At 61.6% G+C, this 19,768-nt stretch overlaps 2 protein-coding genes across 3 annotated transcripts; both read left to right on the top strand.

Moving 5' to 3' along the window:
• On the top strand, window positions 2,115–9,528 carry LOC110260194 (cytochrome P450 11B1, mitochondrial). Its single transcript, XM_021088772.1, has 9 exons — window positions 2,115–2,355; window positions 2,710–2,865; window positions 3,734–3,933; window positions 4,056–4,259; window positions 4,534–4,688; window positions 6,135–6,301; window positions 6,694–6,772; window positions 6,870–7,067; window positions 7,219–9,528. The coding sequence occupies exons 1-9, from the start codon at window positions 2,117–2,119 to the stop codon at window positions 7,330–7,332; spliced, it is 1,512 nt and encodes a 503-aa protein (XP_020944431.1). The 5' UTR covers window positions 2,115–2,116; the 3' UTR covers window positions 7,333–9,528.
• Window positions 11,147–19,557, top strand: GML (glycosylphosphatidylinositol anchored molecule like). 2 transcript variants are annotated; one of them, XM_021088771.1, is made up of 4 exons: window positions 11,147–11,315; window positions 12,976–13,063; window positions 13,695–13,802; window positions 18,884–19,557. In XM_021088771.1, exons 2-4 carry the CDS (start codon window positions 12,994–12,996, stop codon window positions 19,177–19,179), a joined length of 474 nt encoding a protein of 157 aa, XP_020944430.1. In that variant the 5' UTR covers window positions 11,147–11,315; window positions 12,976–12,993; the 3' UTR covers window positions 19,180–19,557. The 2 variants fall into 2 exon arrangements, with proteins under 2 accessions (XP_020944430.1, XP_020944429.1); XM_021088770.1 differs by having other exon boundaries at window positions 11,147–11,321.

Here is a 19,768-nt window from a genome sequence, read left to right as displayed (position 1 = left end):
AGCATATGGAGGTTCCCAGCCTAAGGGTCTAATCGGAGCTGAAGCCGCTGGCCTACGCCAGAGCCACAGCAACGCGGGATCCGAGCCAGAGTCTGCAACCTACACCGCAGGTCACAGCAACACCAGCTCCTTGACCCACGGAGCGAGGCCAGGAATCGAACCCGCAACCTCATGGTTCCTAGTCGGATTCGTTAACCACTGCGCCACGACGGGAACTGCGGGTATAAAGCTGATTGTGAGAAACACAATACACTGGTGTGGGGAGAGCCCCCAGACGGGAGTCTACTTATCGAAGGCAGATGCAGCGCGGTAACACACACCCGGAGGCGCGAGGGTGCGGGCCTCCCCTTGAGGGAGGAGCGCGCCTGAGGGGTGATTCGGCTCTCTTCTGTAGGACAGTTCTTCCGGGTCTTTGTTTCCTGTGTCCACGTGTCTTGTTTTATCTTCCACACCTGAGCAGAGCCAGGGGCCTCCCTGATGGGTGTCGGCATCTTTCGGCCAAGCTGGACTCTGAAGCAAGGCCTCGTGGGAAGGTTGTCCAGGCTTAGGACGGCCTGGCGCCCCCTCCCTCTCTGACCCAGGGGGGTCTTTCTGCGCATGTGGCGTTGGGGTCTCCCTGGCTTTAGGATGGGGAGGATGTGACCTCTTGGTCTTTGGTCCAAGCAGGGCTGGGCCCCTCTTCCGATCCTCTCATCACCGTTGTTTACCGAGGTCGTGAAAGACAAGTACCAGTTATTTGCCTTCTGCCTGCTGGTACCTCTGTCATGAAGTGTAGGCAGGGGCTGATTGTAAATGTTTGTCCCAGAGCCCGCTTGTCTCCTGCCTCAGGAAGGGAAACTAGGGGAGTTCCTGTCGTGGCTCAGTGGTGAACGAGTCCAACTAGGAACCATGAGGTTGCGGGTTCCATCCCTGGCTTTGCTCAGTGAGTGAAGGATCCGGCGTGGCCGTGAGCTGTGGTGTAGGTCGCAGACGTGGCTCGGATCCCGCCTTGCTGTGGCTGTGGTGTAGGCCGGTGGCTACAGCTCCGATTGGACCCTTAGCCTGGGAATCTCCATATGCTGCGGGTGCAGCCCTAAAAAGACAAAAAGAAAAAGGTGACTAGGAGGCTAATTGTACCTCTTTCCTGCCCCAGGAAGTGTAAACGAGAGGCTACTTGTAAACGTCTCTCCTGGAGCCCGTCCGCTTCCTGCCTCAGGAACAGTGACGGCAACACCCCCCTCATGGGGAAGTTGCTGGACCTGAGTGACACAATGCAGGACCCCAAACTATGGACCCCCCCAGGACTGGCACCAGCCGTGTGCCTGCTGGAAAGGGTTGTGGGGAGTCGGGGACACAGCCCCATCAGAGGCTTTTCCCACCCGGGGCACGGGCTCTGGGGAGAAAGCAGGGTGAGGGCCCCGAGCTCAGGCCTCTGGGGAACAGGCAGGGCCCTCCCACCTGTCTCAGGAGTGGCTTGCAGGCCACCCCCGCAGTGACCCAGTCTGCTGGGTCGTCACCGTCCTCAGCTGGACAGGAAGGTCAGACAGGGCCTCGGACACATCGGTGCCTTGGCCGCTGCAGCGCCACCCCCGATGGTGTCTTTGGATCCCCCATCTGCCCCTGAGGGACTGAAAGCCCCCACTGGGAGGGACCCTTGCTGGCCCCGTCTCCACCCCAGGCACACACAAGGCCCTGGGGGACAGTAGCCGAAGCCCGTGCGGCCGAGCAGATGAGGGCAGAGCCCGCCTACTGCCCCCCGCTCTGGTCCTTGTAGAAGAGAGATGAAGCCTTCGGGTCCCCTTTCATCCCTTGATAAGATAAGGCCCTGTCCACGCTGCTCCATCCCTCGCTGCAGGGGGAGGGGGCCTCCTGCGCCCAGCCCCTCCCCATCGGGCCCTAGCCAGACCCTGCCCAGGCTCTCGGCAGCCACCCGCCAGCAGGCCTGCGTCACCGCCAGGCTAGGCTCCCATCCATCTCTTTCCTCCTGCCACTCGAGGCCTCCAGCCCTGACCGCCACCCCGGATTTCCTGGGCAGTCCCAGGGACACTTTCTTCTCTGACGTGACCAAGTCGGCTGGGCCAGCAAACCGGGCGAGATAAAAGCATGGGGCTGGAAGGGGCGGGGGCACACCACCAGGATGGCCATCTGGGCAAAGGCAGAAGCGTGGCTGGCAGGGCCTTGGCTGGCCCTGCACAGGGCACGCACGCTGGGCACCAGAGCCGCTCTGGCCCCTAAGGCGGTGCTGCCCTTCGAAGCCATACCCCAGTGTCCCGGCAACAAGTGGATGCGGGTGCTGCAGCTCTGGAGGGAGCAGGGCTTCGAGAACATTCACCTGGACATGCATCAGACCTTCCAGGAGCTGGGGCCCATTTTCAGGTAGTGCTCTCCCCGCCCACCTGGGCGAGAACCCCTCACTGTCCGTCCCTACTAGCTGCTGGGTCCCTCCCTGCTCTCACGTCCTGACACGGGTGTCGTGTGGGGGAGGGGCAGGAAGGGGGCTCCGTGGAGCAGGTGCCCGGCGAGGCTCCCTGCGCCTGCCAGGAGGGCAGAACACACACACACACACACACCCTGGACGGGAGGCTTCAGGGAGTTGGTGAGTTGGTGGGAGGGCTGCTCCCCACCCCTGCCACCCACCTCCCTGCCAGGGGCCAGAGTCGCACTGGTTCTGCAGAGTGGGGCCAGGGGAGGACACGGCCCCACAGCAGGGCTCGGCCCTCCATGCCACAGATTTGACGTGGGAGGCAGGCACATGGTGCTGGTGATGCTGCCTGAGGACGTGGAGCGGCTGCAGAAGGTGGAAGGCCTTCACCCCCAGCGGATGTTCCTGGAGCCCTGGCTGGCCTACCGACAGCTCCGCGGGCACAAGTGTGGCGTGTTCTTGCTGTGAGGGCGAGTTGGGGCGCAGGGGGAGGGGGCAGGCTGGGTGCAGAGAGGAGGCTGGGTGCAGACAGGGACGAGCCCAAAGCACGCCTGCCGGGCCTCTCTGGCCCAGCGGAGGAGGGGGTGCACTGACGGGCGAGTGCCTGTGCCGGGAGGTGGGGGGGGGGTCGTGTGTGGCCTGGGCCCGGGGAGGGGAGCGGGGTGCCGTGGGGACCCAAGCCCAGCCCTCCCTGCAGGGTGAGAGGAAGAAAGATGCCGCCGCCGGCCCTAGGGAGCCCCCACCCTCCTCCGGTCAGGCCCCTCCAGGGGCCCTTGGGGAGCCCCCTGTGGGCTCTGGGCTCTGTCTGGAGTCTATCAGGAGAGACACGATTCGGGTCCTGCCATGGAGGAGCAGGGGGCTCAGCAGGGAGGGGAGCAGGCAGCCCAGGCAGAGGCGGCATCTCAGGAGCCGGGAGGTAGTCTCCGGGGGCCGCGGGCCTCTCCTATCAGGGTCCTTGGGTGAGCGAGCTGGGCCAAGCTTGCCGGAAGGCCCGGACCCCTTCCTCCTGGACAGGGCCTCGCACCCCAGAAAGGGCCCGATGGGAGCCGTGGGCACCAGGCCCGGATCCTGCCGGTCTGCACAAACAAACGGGGACGTCCCTCGGCACGCTCAGGCAGAGGCCCCCGTCTCCTCCTGGACCAAGGACACTGGGCCTCCTGGAGGAAAGAGGGGCAGTCGAGGCTCAAACGCGGGCAGCCTGGCCCCTGAGGACTGGCAGGCAGCTCCCTGCTTGGCCCACTGCCCTTTGGGGAGAGGCAGGTGCGGACAGGGCTGGGGCCAGCTGCTGACTCTGGATGCGCTGACACTCCGCTCTCGCTCTCTGCTCTGCAGAAACGGGCCCACCTGGCGTCTGGACCGACTGCAGCTGAACCCGGGCGTGCTGTCGCTGCAGGCCATGCAGAAGTTCACGCCCCTGGTGGACGGGGTGGCCAGGGATTTCTCCCAGGCCCTGCGGGCGAGGGTCATGCAGAATGCCAGGGGGAGCCTGACCCTGGACATCAAGCCCAGCATCTTCCGCTACACCATCGAAGGTGCGGGCCCACGAGGAGGGTGCAGCTCAGGGGCACTGGGGCAGCCCAGGTCCGGGGCGGGGAGGGGCAGCGGGAGGCCCTGGGCTGCTGCCTCAGGCTTGGGAACCGCCTCCTCCCCGCAGCCAGCAACTTAGTCCTTTTTGGAGAGCGGCTGGGCCTCCTGGCCCATCAGCCGAATCCCGAAAGCCTGGACTTCATCCACGCGCTGGAGGTCATGTTCAAGTCCACTGTGCAGCTCATGTTCATGCCCAGGAGCCTGTCGCGCTGGACGAGCACCGGCACGTGGAAGGAGCACTTTGAGGCCTGGGACTGCATCTTCCAGTATGGTGAGGGCCCCGGGGCGCAGGCAGGGCCAGGACCAGCGACCCCGGGGCACTGCCCACCACGCACCACAGTGCAGGGAGGACTCAGGCCCCAGCAGGGGGCTTTTGGCTTCTTCATGCTCTCTGAGAGAGTTGGCGCTGAGGTTGGCTGATCCTGAGAACCCGGGTAGGATGTGGAGACCTGGGGACATTGAGGGTTGGGGTGGGGGGAGGGGGTGACAAAAACAAGTGCCCCCCAGCCCCAGGCCCAGGGCCTCCATCACGCTGTGTCCCACAGCCAACAAAGCCATCCAGAGGCTCTATCAGGAGCTGACCCTGGGCCATCCGTGGCACTACAGCGGCGTCGTGGCAGAGCTGCTGACACACGCAAACATGACCGTGGATGCCATCAAGGCCAACTCAATCGACCTCACGGCCGGAAGCGTGGACACGGTCAGGCCAGCAGCCAGCCCTCCCCCTGGAACAGGGAGCCCCCTCCCCCGCCCTCAGGCAGCCTCCTCCCAAACCAACCGTCTCCTCCATGCCCCAGCTTCTGAACTGGGGAGGGGGGGCACACGCGAGCCAAGCCTCTGAGCAAAGGAGTTCAAAGTTCCTCACGAGGGAGCCATGCTCCAGGTAGAGCTCAGAGTGGACGGAGCCCAGGCAGGGACAGGCAGCATCGCAGGCCCGTGTGGACCACCTGGGTCCTGGGAGGAAGGGAAGGGCCGACGTGCAGCTGGAGGGCTGCAGAGGGGGCCTTCGAGGGGCCAGATGGCCTTGGGCTCTCCCTTGGTGGTGACATGCTGGTGGGGAGGGCAGCGAGGGGTTCCAGCCTGCCCGGGAGAAAGCAGGGGCAGCAAGGTGACACCATGGGCAGGGTGAGCCCCCGGGGAGGGGAGTGCGCCTGATGCTTTCTGACTCTAGACGGAACCTTCATCTGCCAGCATCTCTGAGGGCCTGCCTTGGGCCAGGCCCCCAAGAGCCTCAGCAGGCGGGAGCGCAGACTCGGGGTGGGAAGAATTGCTGAGCAGGGGCTGTGCTGCAGCCACCGGGCGAGAGAGCCCAGGGGAGGGCGTGTGCCCCAGGAGGCAGCTCTGGGAAGGCTTCCTGGAGAAGGGGGCTTTCTGCTGCATGTGGAAGAATCACAGGAGAAGAAGTTGGGAGGCAGCCGCCAGGGCCTGCAACAGCAGACAGGAAGGGCGGGGAGGCTGAGTGGGGGCAACAGGGCAGGCGGGCAGGTGAGGGCAAACAGGCTCAGGGCTCCTGGCAGGAAGGGCCTTGGGCACCAGGCCTGCGTCCAAGGCCAGAGGAAGTCAGTGGGGGCAGTGTCTCGGCCGCACGTCTGCTCCCTCACGAGCTACAAGGGTAGAGCTGGAACTAGAGCGCAGGCAGCAGAGAGGCCCGGGGTGCCGCCTTGGGAGGCGCGTCTAGGAGACATTGGGCCTCCTGGGTCTCAGGCTGGGCGGGCCAACGCCTCTCCCTGCACGTGGAAATGAGCCGGCAAGAGGGAACTGCTGGGCTCCGGGGTGGCCCATCTTTCTGCCCAGGGGAGATAAGCTCCTGGGAGCAGAAGGACCTGGGGCTCCTGGACACCCCCCCTCTGGCCCCGCAGTTGATGCAAGAGTGAGCCCCTCCTGGACCCAGAGGAGGGTGAGAACCAGGCTCAGAAGTGGCTGGAGGGGACCTGGGGCTTCACTGAGAATGGGGCCACCTTCCCCAAGGGACTTAGGGAAAAGCAGACAGGTGGTTTGGGATCTTTCGGTCTCAGGTCACTGGGCTTTGTCGTCTCTGGGCACGCAGGGGGACAGTTGTCCTTCTGGGCGGGGCGGGAAGGGAGTGCTGTGGGTGGAGGGGCAAGGCCAGGGCCGAGGTCAGAGCCCTGTGCCCGTGGCCTCGCAGACAGCCTACCCCCTGCTGATGACTCTGTTCGAGCTGGCCCGGAACCCAGAAGTGCAGCAGGCGCTCCGCCAGGAGAGCCTGGCAGCCGCGGCCAGGATCTCGGAAAACCCCCAGAAGGCAATCACCGAGCTGCCCCTGCTGCGGGCGGCCCTCAAGGAGACCCTGAGGTAGGCCTGGGAGACCCCGGCTGTCCCAGTGCCCCTGCCCCCTGTCTGGAGACACCACGCCCGGGGCTTGCAGACAGATGGGGGGGGGGGCGCTGATGAGTAACTTTGCCCAAGGATACCCCGCCCTGCACCTGCTCTTCCCCACCAGAAGAGGGGTGCTTCGTCCCCTGGGCCCCACCTCGGTGTCCTCACCGGCCCGGGGCTGCTCAGGCCAGGGGAGCTTGGGTGGACCCGGGAGACGCAAAGCAGCAGCTCCTCCGGCTCTGGGCTTCCCAGTGCGAAGGCAGTGGGGGAGATGGCCTCGGCCAGTGTGCGCTGGGCTAGGAAGGCTGCAGTGGGGTAGCGAGGGTCCCAGCACAGCTAAGGACTCTGGGGGATGTTCCCGTGCACAGGCTGTACCCCGTGGGTATCTTCTTGGACCGATGCGTGAGCTCAGACTTGGTCCTGCAGAACTACCACATCCCGGCCGGGGTGAGTAAGGTCCCAGAGCTCCCCCGGCAGACACCCGGCTCCCTGACGTTCGCCCGTGGGCGGGCAGCTGACCCTGCCCCTCCCGGCCTGTCTGCAGACCCTGGTGAAGGTGCTACTCTACTCCCTGGGTCGAAACCCCGCCGTGTTCGCCAGACCGGAGCGCTATCACCCCCAGCGCTGGCTGGACAACCAGGGCTCGGGCACCAGGTTCCCACACCTGGCCTTCGGCTTTGGCATGCGCCAGTGCCTGGGGCGGCGCCTGGCACAGGTGGAGATGCTACTGCTGCTGCACCACGTGAGTGGGCCTGGGTGGGGGCCGGTGCAGCGGGGCGGGCGGGCGGGTGGGGGAGGCAGCCTGGTCTGGGACCCTCTCTGCTGAGCGCCCAGCCTCAGGGCTCTGGAAGGCAGGGGCCGCCAGGCCAGGGGATCCCGCGCCTCTGTCCTAGGTACTGAAAAACTTCCTGGTGGAGACGCTGGTGCAAGAGGACATAAAGATGATCTACCGCTTCATACTGACGCCCTCCACCCTCCCCCTCCTCACCTTCCGGGCCATCAGCTAGTCCCGCCGCCGCGCTGTCCGCCCAGCCGCACCACAGTCCCCTCTGCCTGACTCCAGGCCGCCCCTGTTTCCTCCCATGGGCCCTGCTTCTTGAGCCACACTCTGCCCGGCCAGCACTTGGCGCAAGCGGAACAGCCCAGGCCCTCTGAGGGTCAGGGCCTGCCAGCCTGGGCAGCAAGGCCAGGGCAGAGCTGGGAATGCAACTGGATGGCCAGCCCTGGCTGTGTGCCCCATCTCGCCCAGGCCTTCTCCAGCAAGGGGCACCTCGGAGGGCCTTTGGCCCCCCCTGGTCCCAGCGCTGGCTCCAGGCTCCTCGTGGGTCCATCCAAGCAGGGGACTCGCGTCCCGCCTTTTGCCTCCCCGTCCAGTCCCATGTGCCCCTGGGCTCAACTCTGCTGCCAACCTGGGATCCCTGTCCTGTCACTGCCATTTCAAATGCCATCCGTCCCCTTTGTCTGCAGTGCTGTGGTGTGGACTCTCCCTTCAGGCTGGGTTGTCACTTGTCCTGTCGGTCCCGCTCAGCCCACTTGGGCTCCTGCGGGCAGTGCAGGTCCTCCACGATGGTGGCAGAAGCGCCCGGCTAAGGCAGGTCGGTCGGGAGTCTGCTTACTAGAAGAGCTATCTGGGCCCAGGGTATTGCTCTGAAAGGAGGAGGGATGGCAAAAATGCCTCTCCAGGTGGAGACAGGGCAACTACCGAGAAGTCTCTCAAAGGGCCGTGGCTCCAGCTGGTGCTCCCTTTAGCAAAGCCAGTCTGAGACACCCGGCTGCCCTCTCCCAGGGACCACAGCAGAGGGGCCACCCGACCTCATGGGTGGAAGGGGTTGGAATAGCTGAGAGCCAGCCGGGGATGCCCACCTGGCTGGAGTGGGCAGTCTGTACCGTTTCACCTGTCCCCAGGTGACACACCCAGGTCGAAAGGGAGCCTAGAGGCAAGATGAGGGGAGCTGGAGACTCTGCTCGCTCGCTCTCTCCTTCCCCACCTGTGCACCCTGTCTAGTGACAGCCAGGTATGGGGTCACGGCAAGGCGGTAAGGAAGGAGGGGTGGCGTGTCTGGCTGCAGAGAACCTGCCGGCACGGAGACCCCCAGGGCACCTGCAGTTCCGAGACGCCTGGAGGTGGCTGAGGGGTACACCCTTCTTGCTGCTCCACTCCACCCACGAGGCGGGGAGGTTTCGGGCTGCTGCCGAGAGTGTGGTCTCCCCTCCCCTCCCAGCCCTGCCTGGTGCTGTTGAGGGGGACTTGAAGGATTGGCGAGAAGAGAGGAGGCTCCAGACACCATGGCCACGCAGGAGCAGACAGGAGCCCTGGCTCACCACGTGGGCCAGCCCTCAAGCCCTCGAGCATCTCTAGTCCTAGGAGATGACTATCAGTGGCTTGCCATTCCTCCCGTGGCTCTCATGGCTTTTGCGTTAGGTTTATGCTGCCACGGAGGGTGTGTCGGGGAGCAGCCCCCGCCAGTTCTTGCCCGGAGGGGTCCGTGTGAGCCTGGGGGGTCTTCGCCCACGACGCCAGGGAGCTACTCGCCAGGGAAGCACTCTCTGGTTGGTAGCTTTTGCAGCAAGGACGCAGGACCCTGCGGCCTCAGGCTCTCACTGTGAGTCAGGCGTGCTTCAAGTTCTTCTTCATCTCACGGGACCCTCGCCTTCTCACAGGGACCCCAGTCGTTTGAGGCTTGTTGATGCTCCTTGTGTCACAGCCTGACCTCAGCCTTGCAAGGGCCATAGTCAATCCCGCACAAAAGGTGAACGTGGGCATCGCCGGGTCTGCTGTCACACATGCTGACTGCACCCTGGTTGGGAACCGTGTCGCTCGGACCTTCTAGAGCAGAGGATGGCAACCCAGAGGCGGTGGGACCAACCCGGCCCACCACCTGGGTCTATAAAGAACCCTTGGTTGGAACACAGGGCAGAGCATGTGCTTCCTGACACCCAGGGCGGCTGCCACTTGCAGAGGCACTGCTTACCTTGCCACGGTGTGACAGAAATCCTTTGATTGGCACTCAAATTGTAGACCATTTCTATATTTTATTTCCAAGCTTTTGTATCCTTATTTTTTAATTTTATTAAAGTATATTTGATCTACAGTGTTGTGTTCATTTCTGTTGTACAGCAAAGTGGCTGAGCTGTGTGTATGTACTCATACACATGTCATTGTTTAATATTCCTTTCCATCATGGTTTATGCTAGGAAATTGGATATAGTTCCCTCTGTGATACAGTGGGATCTCGTTGTCTATTCATTTTAAACGTAACGGTTTGCATCTACAACCCCCATCCTCCGCATCCATCCCTCTCCATGCGCCCTCTCCACTTGGCAACCACAGGTCTGTTCTTTTATCCATGGATCTGACTCTGTTTTGGAGATAGGTTCACTTGTGCCCTATTTTAGGTTCCACATGTAAGTAACATCACGTGCTATTTGTCCTCATGACCTTATTTTAAGGCGTATCTCTAGGATAGGATATAGATTATTTTGTTGACGCCCCCAAATCTGGGGTTCCTAACTGTAACCACTCAAGCAGTAATGTCATGAGTCGCATGCATGCTTAAGACGTTCTTTTGCATTAAACGTGTTCTTTGTAGATTCAGATCGTTGTATTTCCAAGTGCAGTCGCCGGAAACACAGAAAGATGTTCGCGTGCCCTCTACTCAGTTACTCCCACCGCTAACATCTTGCAAAAAAAAAAAAAAAAAAAAAAAGTACCAGAGCTAACTAGGGTCGTGCCATCCGCAAACGTGCGGGAAAAGACGGATCTTACCCCTCCCCGTTTCCCCTCCATGGACACGGGCCCTCTTCTCCCCCCAAATCCTGAGACATGGACGCCCACGAGACGGGTCCGGAGGCCTTTTCTCCACGGTCGTCATCCGTGGGCTTGCACGTAAGCAGAGCGGCGTGGGTGTCACCTTGGCAGTTGGCCTTGGTTCCCTGAGCCGAGTCCCCAGAGACTCATTCATTCCTCCTGCATCCGCGAAAATCCTCTTCCTCCTGCTGAGGACCTTCCCACGGGCGCGGGCTCCGGGGTTTGTCCACCCGCTGCAACTTCCCGGGTGTTTCCGGGTCGGGGGCCTACACATCCAGCTGCCACACACGCCGTGGGTGTTGAAGGGAAGCCCGGGTCGCCCAGGAGGAGCCACGGAGAGCGCGCGCCGAGGCCAGGCACCCGCCGTTCCCGACGGCGCCGGCCACACCATCACGCCTCAGTCCGCGGACCACACGGGCGAAACTGAACGTGAGAGGAAGCACCTGGACACACACAGGCCTCCCGCGCCCCCCTGTACGTTCTGGAAGCCCCAAGACCCTGGCGCAACAGTCTGCGCTCAGACCCGCCTGCCGCCCCTCCTTGCTGATGCCAGGCAGTCTGGTTGGGCAGAGGCGTCTCATTTCCTGCTGCAACCAGCTCTCTCTTCCTTATGGGCGTGTCCTGCGGGGACACGAGTTTCCGCTTCTCTGCGGAAAATACCCAGAAGAGAACTTGGAGCGCCTACGGTAGCTGCCCGGGGGGGTTTTCAAGGAGGTGTCAGCCCCGTCTACACCTTGGCCGCACCCCGTTTCCGTGCCACCAGCAACGGGGGAACAATCCGGTTTCTTTGCCTCGGGCCCAGCATTTGGTGTGGTCACCGTGGGGCCCTGCGTGCCACCTGGGTCCTGCCCAGACCTCTGGACCCTCCCCCGCGTGCTGCCGGGACCACGGGAACCCCCCCAACTCCTTCCCGGACCCTCTGGAGGCCCCGCCCCACCCTCCTGGCCCCGCCCCTCCCGGCCCGCCCCCAGCCGGGCTGTCGGAGGGGAGCACTTCCGGGAGCCCCACCCCCACCCCGAGACCAGGCGGAACCTTCCAGAGGCCGCGCAAAGCCTGACGGGAGCCGCCTTCAGACTCTCCCGAGTGGGGTCTGGGCCCGGAACCTGAGCCGCTCCCCTCCGTGGCTGCGCTCCCGACGCGAGTGTGGGCGCCCTCGAGGACGTGGGTGGAAAGTTCCAGAAGGTCTGGGTAGGATGCGGGAAAGGCGGAGGGGAAAGTTCTAGCGTCTGGACAGGCTCGGGGGGAGGGGGGAGGGAGACGGAAGGTTCCAGAAGGTGTGGTGCGGACCGGGTTGGAGGAGGGCAGAGGGGAAGGTTCCCGAAGGTCTGACAGGACGTGGGGTTGAGGAAGCTTCCAGAAGGTCTGGGCAGGACACGGGGCAGGGAAGGTTCGAGGCCTGTGAAGGACGGGCTCCGACTCAACCTGCCATCAGCGCCCGCGGGTCCCGCGCCTCCGCCCGGCCCTCCGGCCTCCAGCGGGGGCCCAGCGCCCCGTCCCGTGGGGCCCTGGCCGTCCCCATCCACCGGGCAGCTCCTGCTGTTCGGGTCCTTCGGCCCCTTCGCTGGGGGCGAATCTGCTGTCACTTTGCTGGGAGTCGGTGGCGCTGGAAAGGGAGAGCGTTGGTCTTGGCTTCCAGCGTCTCTGACGCCCGCCTGGCACCCGTCCCCTTCCCGCCAGGCTTGAGGCTGCTGAGGTCCGCTCTGTAGTGTTTCTCGCCTGGGGCCCGCAGTGCCGTCTTGTTTCCTCTCGGGCAGGACAGCAGTGGGCGGCGGGGGCGGGGGCGCCTGCAGGGCCCGAGCGCCAGCCCCCCTCCCCCCTGCAGCCCTGTCCCCGGCTTCGGCCCGCGCTGCGTCCCGGCGGGAAGCCTTGGGCGGCAGGCGGCTTGGGGCCGCGCTTTCCGGAGAGAGCTGGACTTGGGCGAGCAGGGCGGGGGCCGTGGGAGCTTGGCGGCCCCTGGGGGCCTGCCGCCTGCTGCCCAGAAAGCCCCCCTCCCGGGCCTCCGGGCGGTTCCAGGGGCCTCGGTGCACGTGGTGTCGTGGGGGGCCGCCGCCGCCGCCTGGGTGGGTGTCCTCGTGGTGACAGGCTCTACGTCGTCAGGGGGAGCCCCAGTGGGCCCGGGGGTGGGGGTGCCCCCTGCTGCTGACGAGGGGGACGGGGAGGCCGTTTCCACACGACTGTGGGCATTTGCAGCGGTGGGGGTGCAGGTGGGTCCCCTCGGGAGGACGTTTCTGGCGTGGGCTGTGCCTGGGGCGGGGCCGGGGCGGGGTTGGGGGCGTTCCCTTGAGCGACTGCTGGTGTCCCCACGCCCCAGACCATCCCCTGCCGGGAGTCCGCGGCCCTGAGCTGTCCAGGCCGAGGGAGGCGCGGTGGCCCCTGGGCTCCGCACGTGCCAGCCCCGGGCCAGCGGAGGCTTCAGGCTTCTGGCGCCCTAGTTCCCCGGCTCCAGTCGCCGCCCCCCACGTCTGCCCCGGTGCTTGTCCAGGCGGGCAGGGTTGAGGCTCTTTGCACGAGTGCCTCTGAGGTCCGGAGTCAACACGAGGCGGGGGAAGCCTGTGGGGTTGGGGACCCGGGGTGTGGTCCGAGTGGCGCCGGCCCCAGGCCCTGGCTGAGCCGCCGTGCCTGGTGCACGGCGGGGAGGCTGGCTTCATCTGGGACGAGGGCCTGAGTGGCCAAGCCTTTGTGTGCGGGCACGGGCTGCTGCCCGGCGTCTGCCCAGAGGAGCGATGGCCTGGGAAGCTGGGGACTGGGGCCGCGGCACACGTGCTGGCCACGCTGGGAGCCCGAAGCCCCTCCGAGGAGCCCCAGCCTTGCTGACCGGTGCCCTGGGTGTCTCCACGTGCAGGTTCAAGCTCCTCCAGAGATGCTGCTGCCGCTTGCCTGCCTCCTGATCACGGCCTGGCCCTGGGGCTTCATTGACCGTGGAGACGCCTGTGAGTAGCAGTTCTGCATCTTGGCAGGGGGGAGCGTTCCCTTAAGGGGGGTCATTTCCAGGGTCCGCCTGGAGTTTTCGTCCCTTTCGCCGGCTGAGGTCCCCCTGGTCGCTGCAGCTGGTGGCCGGGGTGGACTGGAGGGTGTCCGGGGGCGGGGGACGTCAGGAAGGCAGGGGCTTCCTCCCCAGACCAGTGGCCCTGGGGCCCCAGGAGGAGTGCGTCTAGCCTGGACCCTCCCCGCTCCTCTGTGTCGTGGTCGTAAGCGGAAACGTCTTCCCAGAATCCTGCTCCGACCACAGGCCGAGGCCGCCTGTGGGAGGCCTCCCTGGCTCCCTCGGCAGCCTCCCTCCTCTCTGGAAGCCGAGGAGGACACGGTGCCAGGGAGCCTGCGTCACCAGCAGGCGGGGCTGGCTGAGTGCAGGAAGTTCAGGGGGCCACTGGCCTCTTGGGACCACCAGAGTGTCCTTGAAAAGGGGGGTCCCATCACCAGAGCAGCAGTTTCACTCTCCTGGTCCCCTGAGGCCTTAGGACAACCTGTCTGAGCAGAGGACGTGCTCCTGGGGCTCCCTGGGTCCTGTTGGCTCCAAAAGTATGTTTGAGCAGGAGCCTGATGCCCCTCTCTTATTTCTAGGGACCTACAATTTGAGATGTTATGAGTGTTTTGCCACCAACACCTTCTCTTGTATAGACATCAGAACTTGTCCTTATCACCTCAGGCGCTGCCTGACCGTCTCCATTCGTGAGTACCGAGCAGCGTGACTTTCCTCGGGGCATCAGGTGCTGTCTGACTCTCTCCATTCGTAAGAGCCCGAGCCTCTCTCTTCCCCCTTCGAACTAGTGCCCCCGCCTGAGCGCCTTCCTCGCACCGGGCCCAGCGGCTCTTTCTCCGCAGCCGGCCCCAGGGCCTCGACTGCTCTGTCCCCATCCCGAGAGGGTGTTCCCAGGAGTCGCCTCTGCCCTGGGAGAGGGCCGTAGCCGCCCCTGGCAGAGGCACGTGGCCTGCGAGGGGGGCCCTCGGGAGACTCCTGTCCCGCAGTGCCTCCGGGGCCTGAGAGGACTGCTGCTCCCCCCTTGGCAGTCCCTGGTCCCGTGTGTGGACGCCCCAGGGCAGCGTGGGCGATTCCTGGTTGGGCGTTTGACTGTGGTCGTGTGGGGAGCTCTTCCATGTGGTGCTGTCGGGGTTGCTGTAGCTGTGGGGTAGGTGGCAACGGTGGCTTGGCGAGCTCTTCCAACAAACAGGCCCAAGAAGTTGAGCTCCCCTGGACCCCATGGGGCCGTGCCTGTCTCGTGAAAATCCTCCTTAGCTCCTGCCTGCCGGAGAAGGGGCGCAAACCTGAGCACAGCCGCAGAGCAGCTCCGCAGTCTTTTCCCAAATGGCCGGACTGTGCATGTTTCTTCTCAACTTTGCAGGCCGTCTGGTCTCTGTCACTGCTACAAAACACTGTCTCTGTCCAAGTGGCAGCCGCCCTGGGTGTCAGGAAGCACATGCTCTGCCCTGTGTTCCAACCAAGGGTTCTTTATAGACCCAGGTGGTGGGCCGGGTTGGTCCCACCGCCTCTGGGTTGCCATCCTCTGCTCTAGAAGGTCCGAGCGACACGGTTCCCAACCAGGGCGCAGTCAGCATGTGTGACAGCAGACCCGGCGATGCCCACGTTCACCTTTTGTGCGGGATTGACTATGGCCCTTGCAAGGCTGAGGTCAGGCTGTGACACAAGGAGCATCAACAAGCCTCAAACGACTGGGGTCCCTGTGAGAAGGCGAGGGTCCCGTGAGATGAAGAAGAACTTGAAGCACGCCTGACTCACAGTGAGAGCCTGAGGCCGCAGGGTCCTGCGTCCTTGCTGCAAAAGCTACCAACCAGAGAGTGCTTCCCTGGCGAGTAGCTCCCTGGCGTCGTGGGCGAAGACCCCCCCAGGCTCACACGGACCCCTCCGGGCAAGAACTGGCGGGGGCTGCTCCCCGACACACGCTCCGTGGCAGCATAAACGTAATGCAAAACCTAAGAATTTATCAACTTACCCTTCCATTCCTTTGGGGCCAGCGTAGCTTGTAGTGATGGCAGGCGTGAGGGCGGGGATCACTGAATTACTCTGAGGGTTACAGGTCAAAACCCACGAGTTCAATTCACCCCAGTAAAAAGGAAAGGGCAGACATCACGGATCGTGATCAGATATGCCAAGAACTGTGCACTCAGCTCCAACCCCGTGTCCCAGTGAAGAAGAAAACAGTAGGGAAGTGTAAGCAAAGGGAAGATTTATCTCCCAGAAACTCTGACCACTAAACACGACGGTGGCAAGTCTGGCCTGAGTGAAACTGGAGTGCAGTACCCGACACCACCACCTCGGCTCCTAATGGATCAAGTTCATGGTCTGTTCACAGGAGGCCAGAGGAAGAAATAGAATGCACGGTGACTCGAAGACAGTAGTTACACTGCAACTCGTCACCAACGACCGTGGGCTTTGGGGAAAAGGAACAGGTGAATTTGGCAAGGGCCTTGGATACAAGACAGTTATTCAGAAATCAATTGACGCAGCATCGAATGATCACCTGAAAATGAAATTTATGAGAAAACACACCTGGATTAAAATATCACTACGCAGGAAGAAATCCAACCAATTTTGTGCAAGATTTGCACACTGAAACTGCAAAAGCCATTCTTGAAGTCCGAGCCTTAAACTCCTGGAAGGATCCACCAAGCTTATGGATGGTGAGTCCCAATAAAGTAAAGATTCATCTACAGATTCAATAAATTTGCAGTCAGAGGCGTCCCAGCAGGTGGTGGGCACATGCGTGTGTGTGCGCGCGCACGTGTGTGAGAAATTGCTTCCAAATGTACAGATGTTTATGGAAATGGAAAGTGCTCAGAACATCCACAGCCATCAAGTGGGAGAAGAGAAACGCTGGAGGACTTGCACTCTCAACTACTAAGAGCGTTCATGTCATTTTCTGTATCAAGACAGTGTGGTGTTGGCTTCGGGATTGAAAAATAGACCAATGGAGGAGAAAAGCAAAGCCAGAAAGCACCTACCAACAGTTACAAGTTTCTGGACGAAGTCGACCCGCCTTGGAGCAGGGAAGGACTGGTTTGCCTTGACGAGGGATGGAGAGACAGGGCGTCATACACTGTGTTTGAGGCTCACAGCAGAAGCAGGTGTGGGAGCTCTGTGAAGCCCAATAGTCCCCCGAATGAAAGGAAAATGTGGAAGATGATACTTGTGTCCTTTGGAAAATTGAGGATTTTTTCTAAAAAACTGCGCAGAAGACTGCTGGTCATGAGAGAAAAAAAACGGTCACTGGCCTGATGTGGAAATTCCCAACATCTGCCCCTGAGGAGGTACGGATGGGACAGTAGAAACGCAAAAGCCGCAGATGAGGAGAACACACTTCAAACACGTATGCGCTCGAGGCCTTGTTTTCAGAATGTAGAGTGAGCTTCTTGCTACAGATCAACCGTGAAAGCAGCAGATGATCCGACAGAGATTCGAGCCACGGGCACGAGGGCTGTTCGCCAGATGGCGAGGTCCGTCTGGGCAGTAAGTGGCAGAGACGTTGGACGTGCTGCTTCCCAGGGGAGCTGCAACTTAAAACCTCTGTCCGATGACCCCAGAAGGAATGACTCAACCCTCAAAGAGGGCCACACCCCGTGTTGGCGAGATCGAGAGGCATACAGGCTCCGGTGGACGCTCAAGAGGTCCAGTCTGTCTGTCAGTCCCTCGGCAGCATCTGCCACAGCGGCACGTAAGCTTGTCAGGGTTCCAGCATTGCCCCTCCTGGGTCCACACCTCCTGGGACTCTTACACGGCCTTGCCTCAAGCCAGGGACAAGAACAGTCACTGCAGTGTGGCTTGGGGTAGATTCAAACCAGAGCAACTTTCATGCCCATCAGCAGGAAACGGGGGTCTGCTCTACAAGGGAAAGGACACAACCAGGGGAGCGAACCCCGAGGGCCGCTCGCACAGGCAGGGGCGCGTCCCCCAAGCCCCAGCAGCTGAGGGCGGGCAGCCCAGAAATAGACCAAGCAGGCTGTCATTGTCATTGATTCCAAAGCAGACTAACTCCTGCACAGGCTCAGAAATCCAGATCCTTCTTTCTGATCTTTGGCCTTGGCTGCTTCTAGTGCCTCCATGGAAGAAGAGAGGGAGGGATTTGGGGTTTCCATCCACTTCCGTTTCTTGAGACAAATGCTGTAATGGGCTCATGTGCCCGACGTGAAAATCCACGAAGCTGTGGACCTGTGGTTGTGCTCTTTGCTGTAGAAGGCTGGACTGTAATGAACCCTTTTTTAATGTATGGGAAATAAAGAAAAGCCAGGAACTGGAGTGGAGTCATTGGGTTCCTCTGGTGTTATTGGAGGGGCAACCCCAGGGCCCTGAGCAGTAAGTTCCAGGAGGAAGTATTTGTGCAAAGGCTTCGAGGCTCAAGGGGAACAGAACAGGGCCGGAGGCACGAGCCCTGGAACCCGGTGGATCTTGAGGCAGCCTCAGGGCGGGCCCTGGTCAGGGGGCCTTGGCTGGCCGAGGAGCTAATGGCAGCAGTTGGGGCCTGTTGGGGAGACGTGTGTCAAGTCTGCCCTGGGGAGCAGGTGGGCATTATGGTGCATCCGCATTGACGTGTTGGGCCAGGAGCTAGGCACCGCAAGCGGGGGCCGTGGCAGGAGCTCCTTCTAGAGGGGCCATGCCAACTGCAGAACATCAGACGAAGCCCATACTCTTGTGCTCTCTGTGCCAGGCGCTGAATGATCTTTGGAACCCAAGCAAAACATGTCGCCTGGTCTGCATTTTATTCCCGGGTGCCTGGAATTCCTCTGCCAAATGATGACCAGGACGACTCATTGCTGTAGCTCACGACAGGGTACTGTAAACCTGCCGAGGGAGGGCAGACGCCTGGCGGAGGCTGCCGTGTAGGTGGAACACATCTCCAGCAGAAGATGTTTATGGACGAACCGGACCCTCTGGTGGCCTGAATATTCTTCCTCGATCAGGACTTTTAGGCAGTGAGTTCCTGCGGTGGTGCAGTGGATTAAGAATCCGACTATACCATCAACAGATGATTGGATTAGGAAGATGTGGAATACTGCTAGAATACTACTCAGCCATAAAAAAGAACAAAATCATGCCATTTGCAGCAGCATGGGTGGAACTAGAGACTCTTACACTGAGTGAAGTAAGAAAGAGAAAGACAAATACCGTATGATACCACTTGTATCTGGAATCTAATATACGGCACAAAATGAACCTTTCCACAGAAAAGAAACTCATGGACTTGGAGAATAGACTCGTGGTTGCCAAGGGGGAGGGGGAGGGAGCAGGATGGACTGAGAGCTTGGGGTTAATAGATGCAGACTATTGCCTTTGGACTGGATGAGCAGTGAGATCCTGCTGTGTGGCCCTGGGAACTATGTCTGGTGACTTACGATGGAGCCTGATAATGTGAGAAAAAAGAAGGTGTACATGGATGTGTAACTGGGTCACCGTGCAGTACAGTAGAAAATTGGCAGAACACTGTAAACCAGCTACATTGAAAAAAAATCATTATATATTTTAAACAAAGAATCCGGCTGCAATGGCTCAGGTCGCTGAGGAGGCAGGGCTCAGTCGGCAGCCTTGGCACAGGGGGTTAAAGGATCCCGTTTCGCTGCAGCTGCAGCTCTGATTCATTCCTGAGAACTTCCATCTGTCGCGGGTGCAGCCAGGGCGGGGGAGAGAGAGAGAAGGACTGACAGACTTTGGGCAATGAAGGTGTGGGGGATGGAGGAAGGTGCTTTCGAAAGTGCAAGCAGAAAACGCAAAATCGATGATTTTCGTCTCTGCTTCTCGGTAGGTGTGAATGCTCGGGAAATACTCATTTACAAGGACTGTACGTTCAACTGCACGTTTGTGTATCGCGAAGAGCAAATGCCGGAAGCGCCAAGGGCGAGATACTGGGCTACGAACAGCTTCTATTGGGTTCACTGCTGCAACACCATGACGTGCAATCACGGAGGACCTACTAATCTTGAGAGGGACATTGTACCCGAAGAGGCAATTGAGGAGGAGTTGGGAGGGACCGTGCGTCTCGGGGAGGCCACCCTTTTCCTGAGTGTGGCCTCCGTCCTAGTCAGCCACGCCCTGACATGAGAAGCCCCCTCGGGAGGGTCCGAGCCTCTCCCCGTTTCCCAGAACGCCTTGGCTGTCCTGGCATCTCTCGTGAGCCAGAGACACTGCACCTCGGGGCCCCCCGTGGGCGAGTTCCCCGTCTGGGGCTTCTTTCAAGGGGGAAATAAAAGAGCATGGCCGTCGGGGGGCGTGCGCTCAGATTTCTTTGTGGTGTCAGCGTCTGACCCGTTTGGGCCGTCGTCAGGCATCACGGTCTCACACACAGACCAAAGGATCTCGGCCCTTGGGGCAGGAGAGGCTGCGCCTGTTCATCAAAAGCAAGACAGGGAGTGCCCGGCGTGGCGCAGCGGAAACGGAAACGAATCCGACGAGGAACCACGAGGCTGCGGGTTCGATCCCTGGGCTCGCTCAGTGGGTGAAGGATCCGGCGGGGCCGTGAGCTGTGGTGTAGGTTGCAGATGCGGCTCGGATGTGGTGCTGCTGTGGCTGTGGTGTAGGCCGGCGGCTCCAACTCCGATGCGACCCCTAGCCTGGGAACCTCCGTGTGCCCCGGGTGCGGCCCTAAAAGGACAAGAGACAAGAACAATGACGACAAAGCGAAACAGTGCCA

The sequence above is a fragment of the Sus scrofa genome, chromosome 4 (genome assembly GCF_000003025.6).
Source record: "Sus scrofa isolate TJ Tabasco breed Duroc chromosome 4, Sscrofa11.1, whole genome shotgun sequence".
NCBI classification, from domain to species: domain Eukaryota; kingdom Metazoa; phylum Chordata; class Mammalia; order Artiodactyla; family Suidae; genus Sus; species Sus scrofa.
This window is presented reverse-complemented; position numbering and strand designations above follow the sequence as displayed.

Bases quoted from the DNA above. Each gene is read 5' to 3' on its own strand.
- LOC110260194 (XM_021088772.1), top strand. From the start codon at position 2,117: ATGGCCATCTGGGCAAAGGCAGAAGCGTGGCTGGCAGGGCCTTGGCTG. The intron at 2,866-3,733 runs GTGAGGGCGAGT...TCTGCTCTGCAG, and splicing joins AAGTGTGGCGTGTTCTTGCT to AAACGGGCCCACCTGGCGTC. The intron at 4,689-6,134 runs GTCAGGCCAGCA...GTGGCCTCGCAG, and splicing joins CGGCCGGAAGCGTGGACACG to ACAGCCTACCCCCTGCTGAT.
- GML (XM_021088771.1), top strand. From the start codon at position 12,994: ATGCTGCTGCCGCTTGCCTGCCTCCTGATCACGGCCTGGCCCTGGGGC. The intron at 13,064-13,694 runs GTGAGTAGCAGT...TCTTATTTCTAG, and splicing joins CATTGACCGTGGAGACGCCT to GGACCTACAATTTGAGATGT. The intron at 13,803-18,883 runs GTGAGTACCGAG...GCTTCTCGGTAG, and splicing joins CTGCCTGACCGTCTCCATTC to GTGTGAATGCTCGGGAAATA.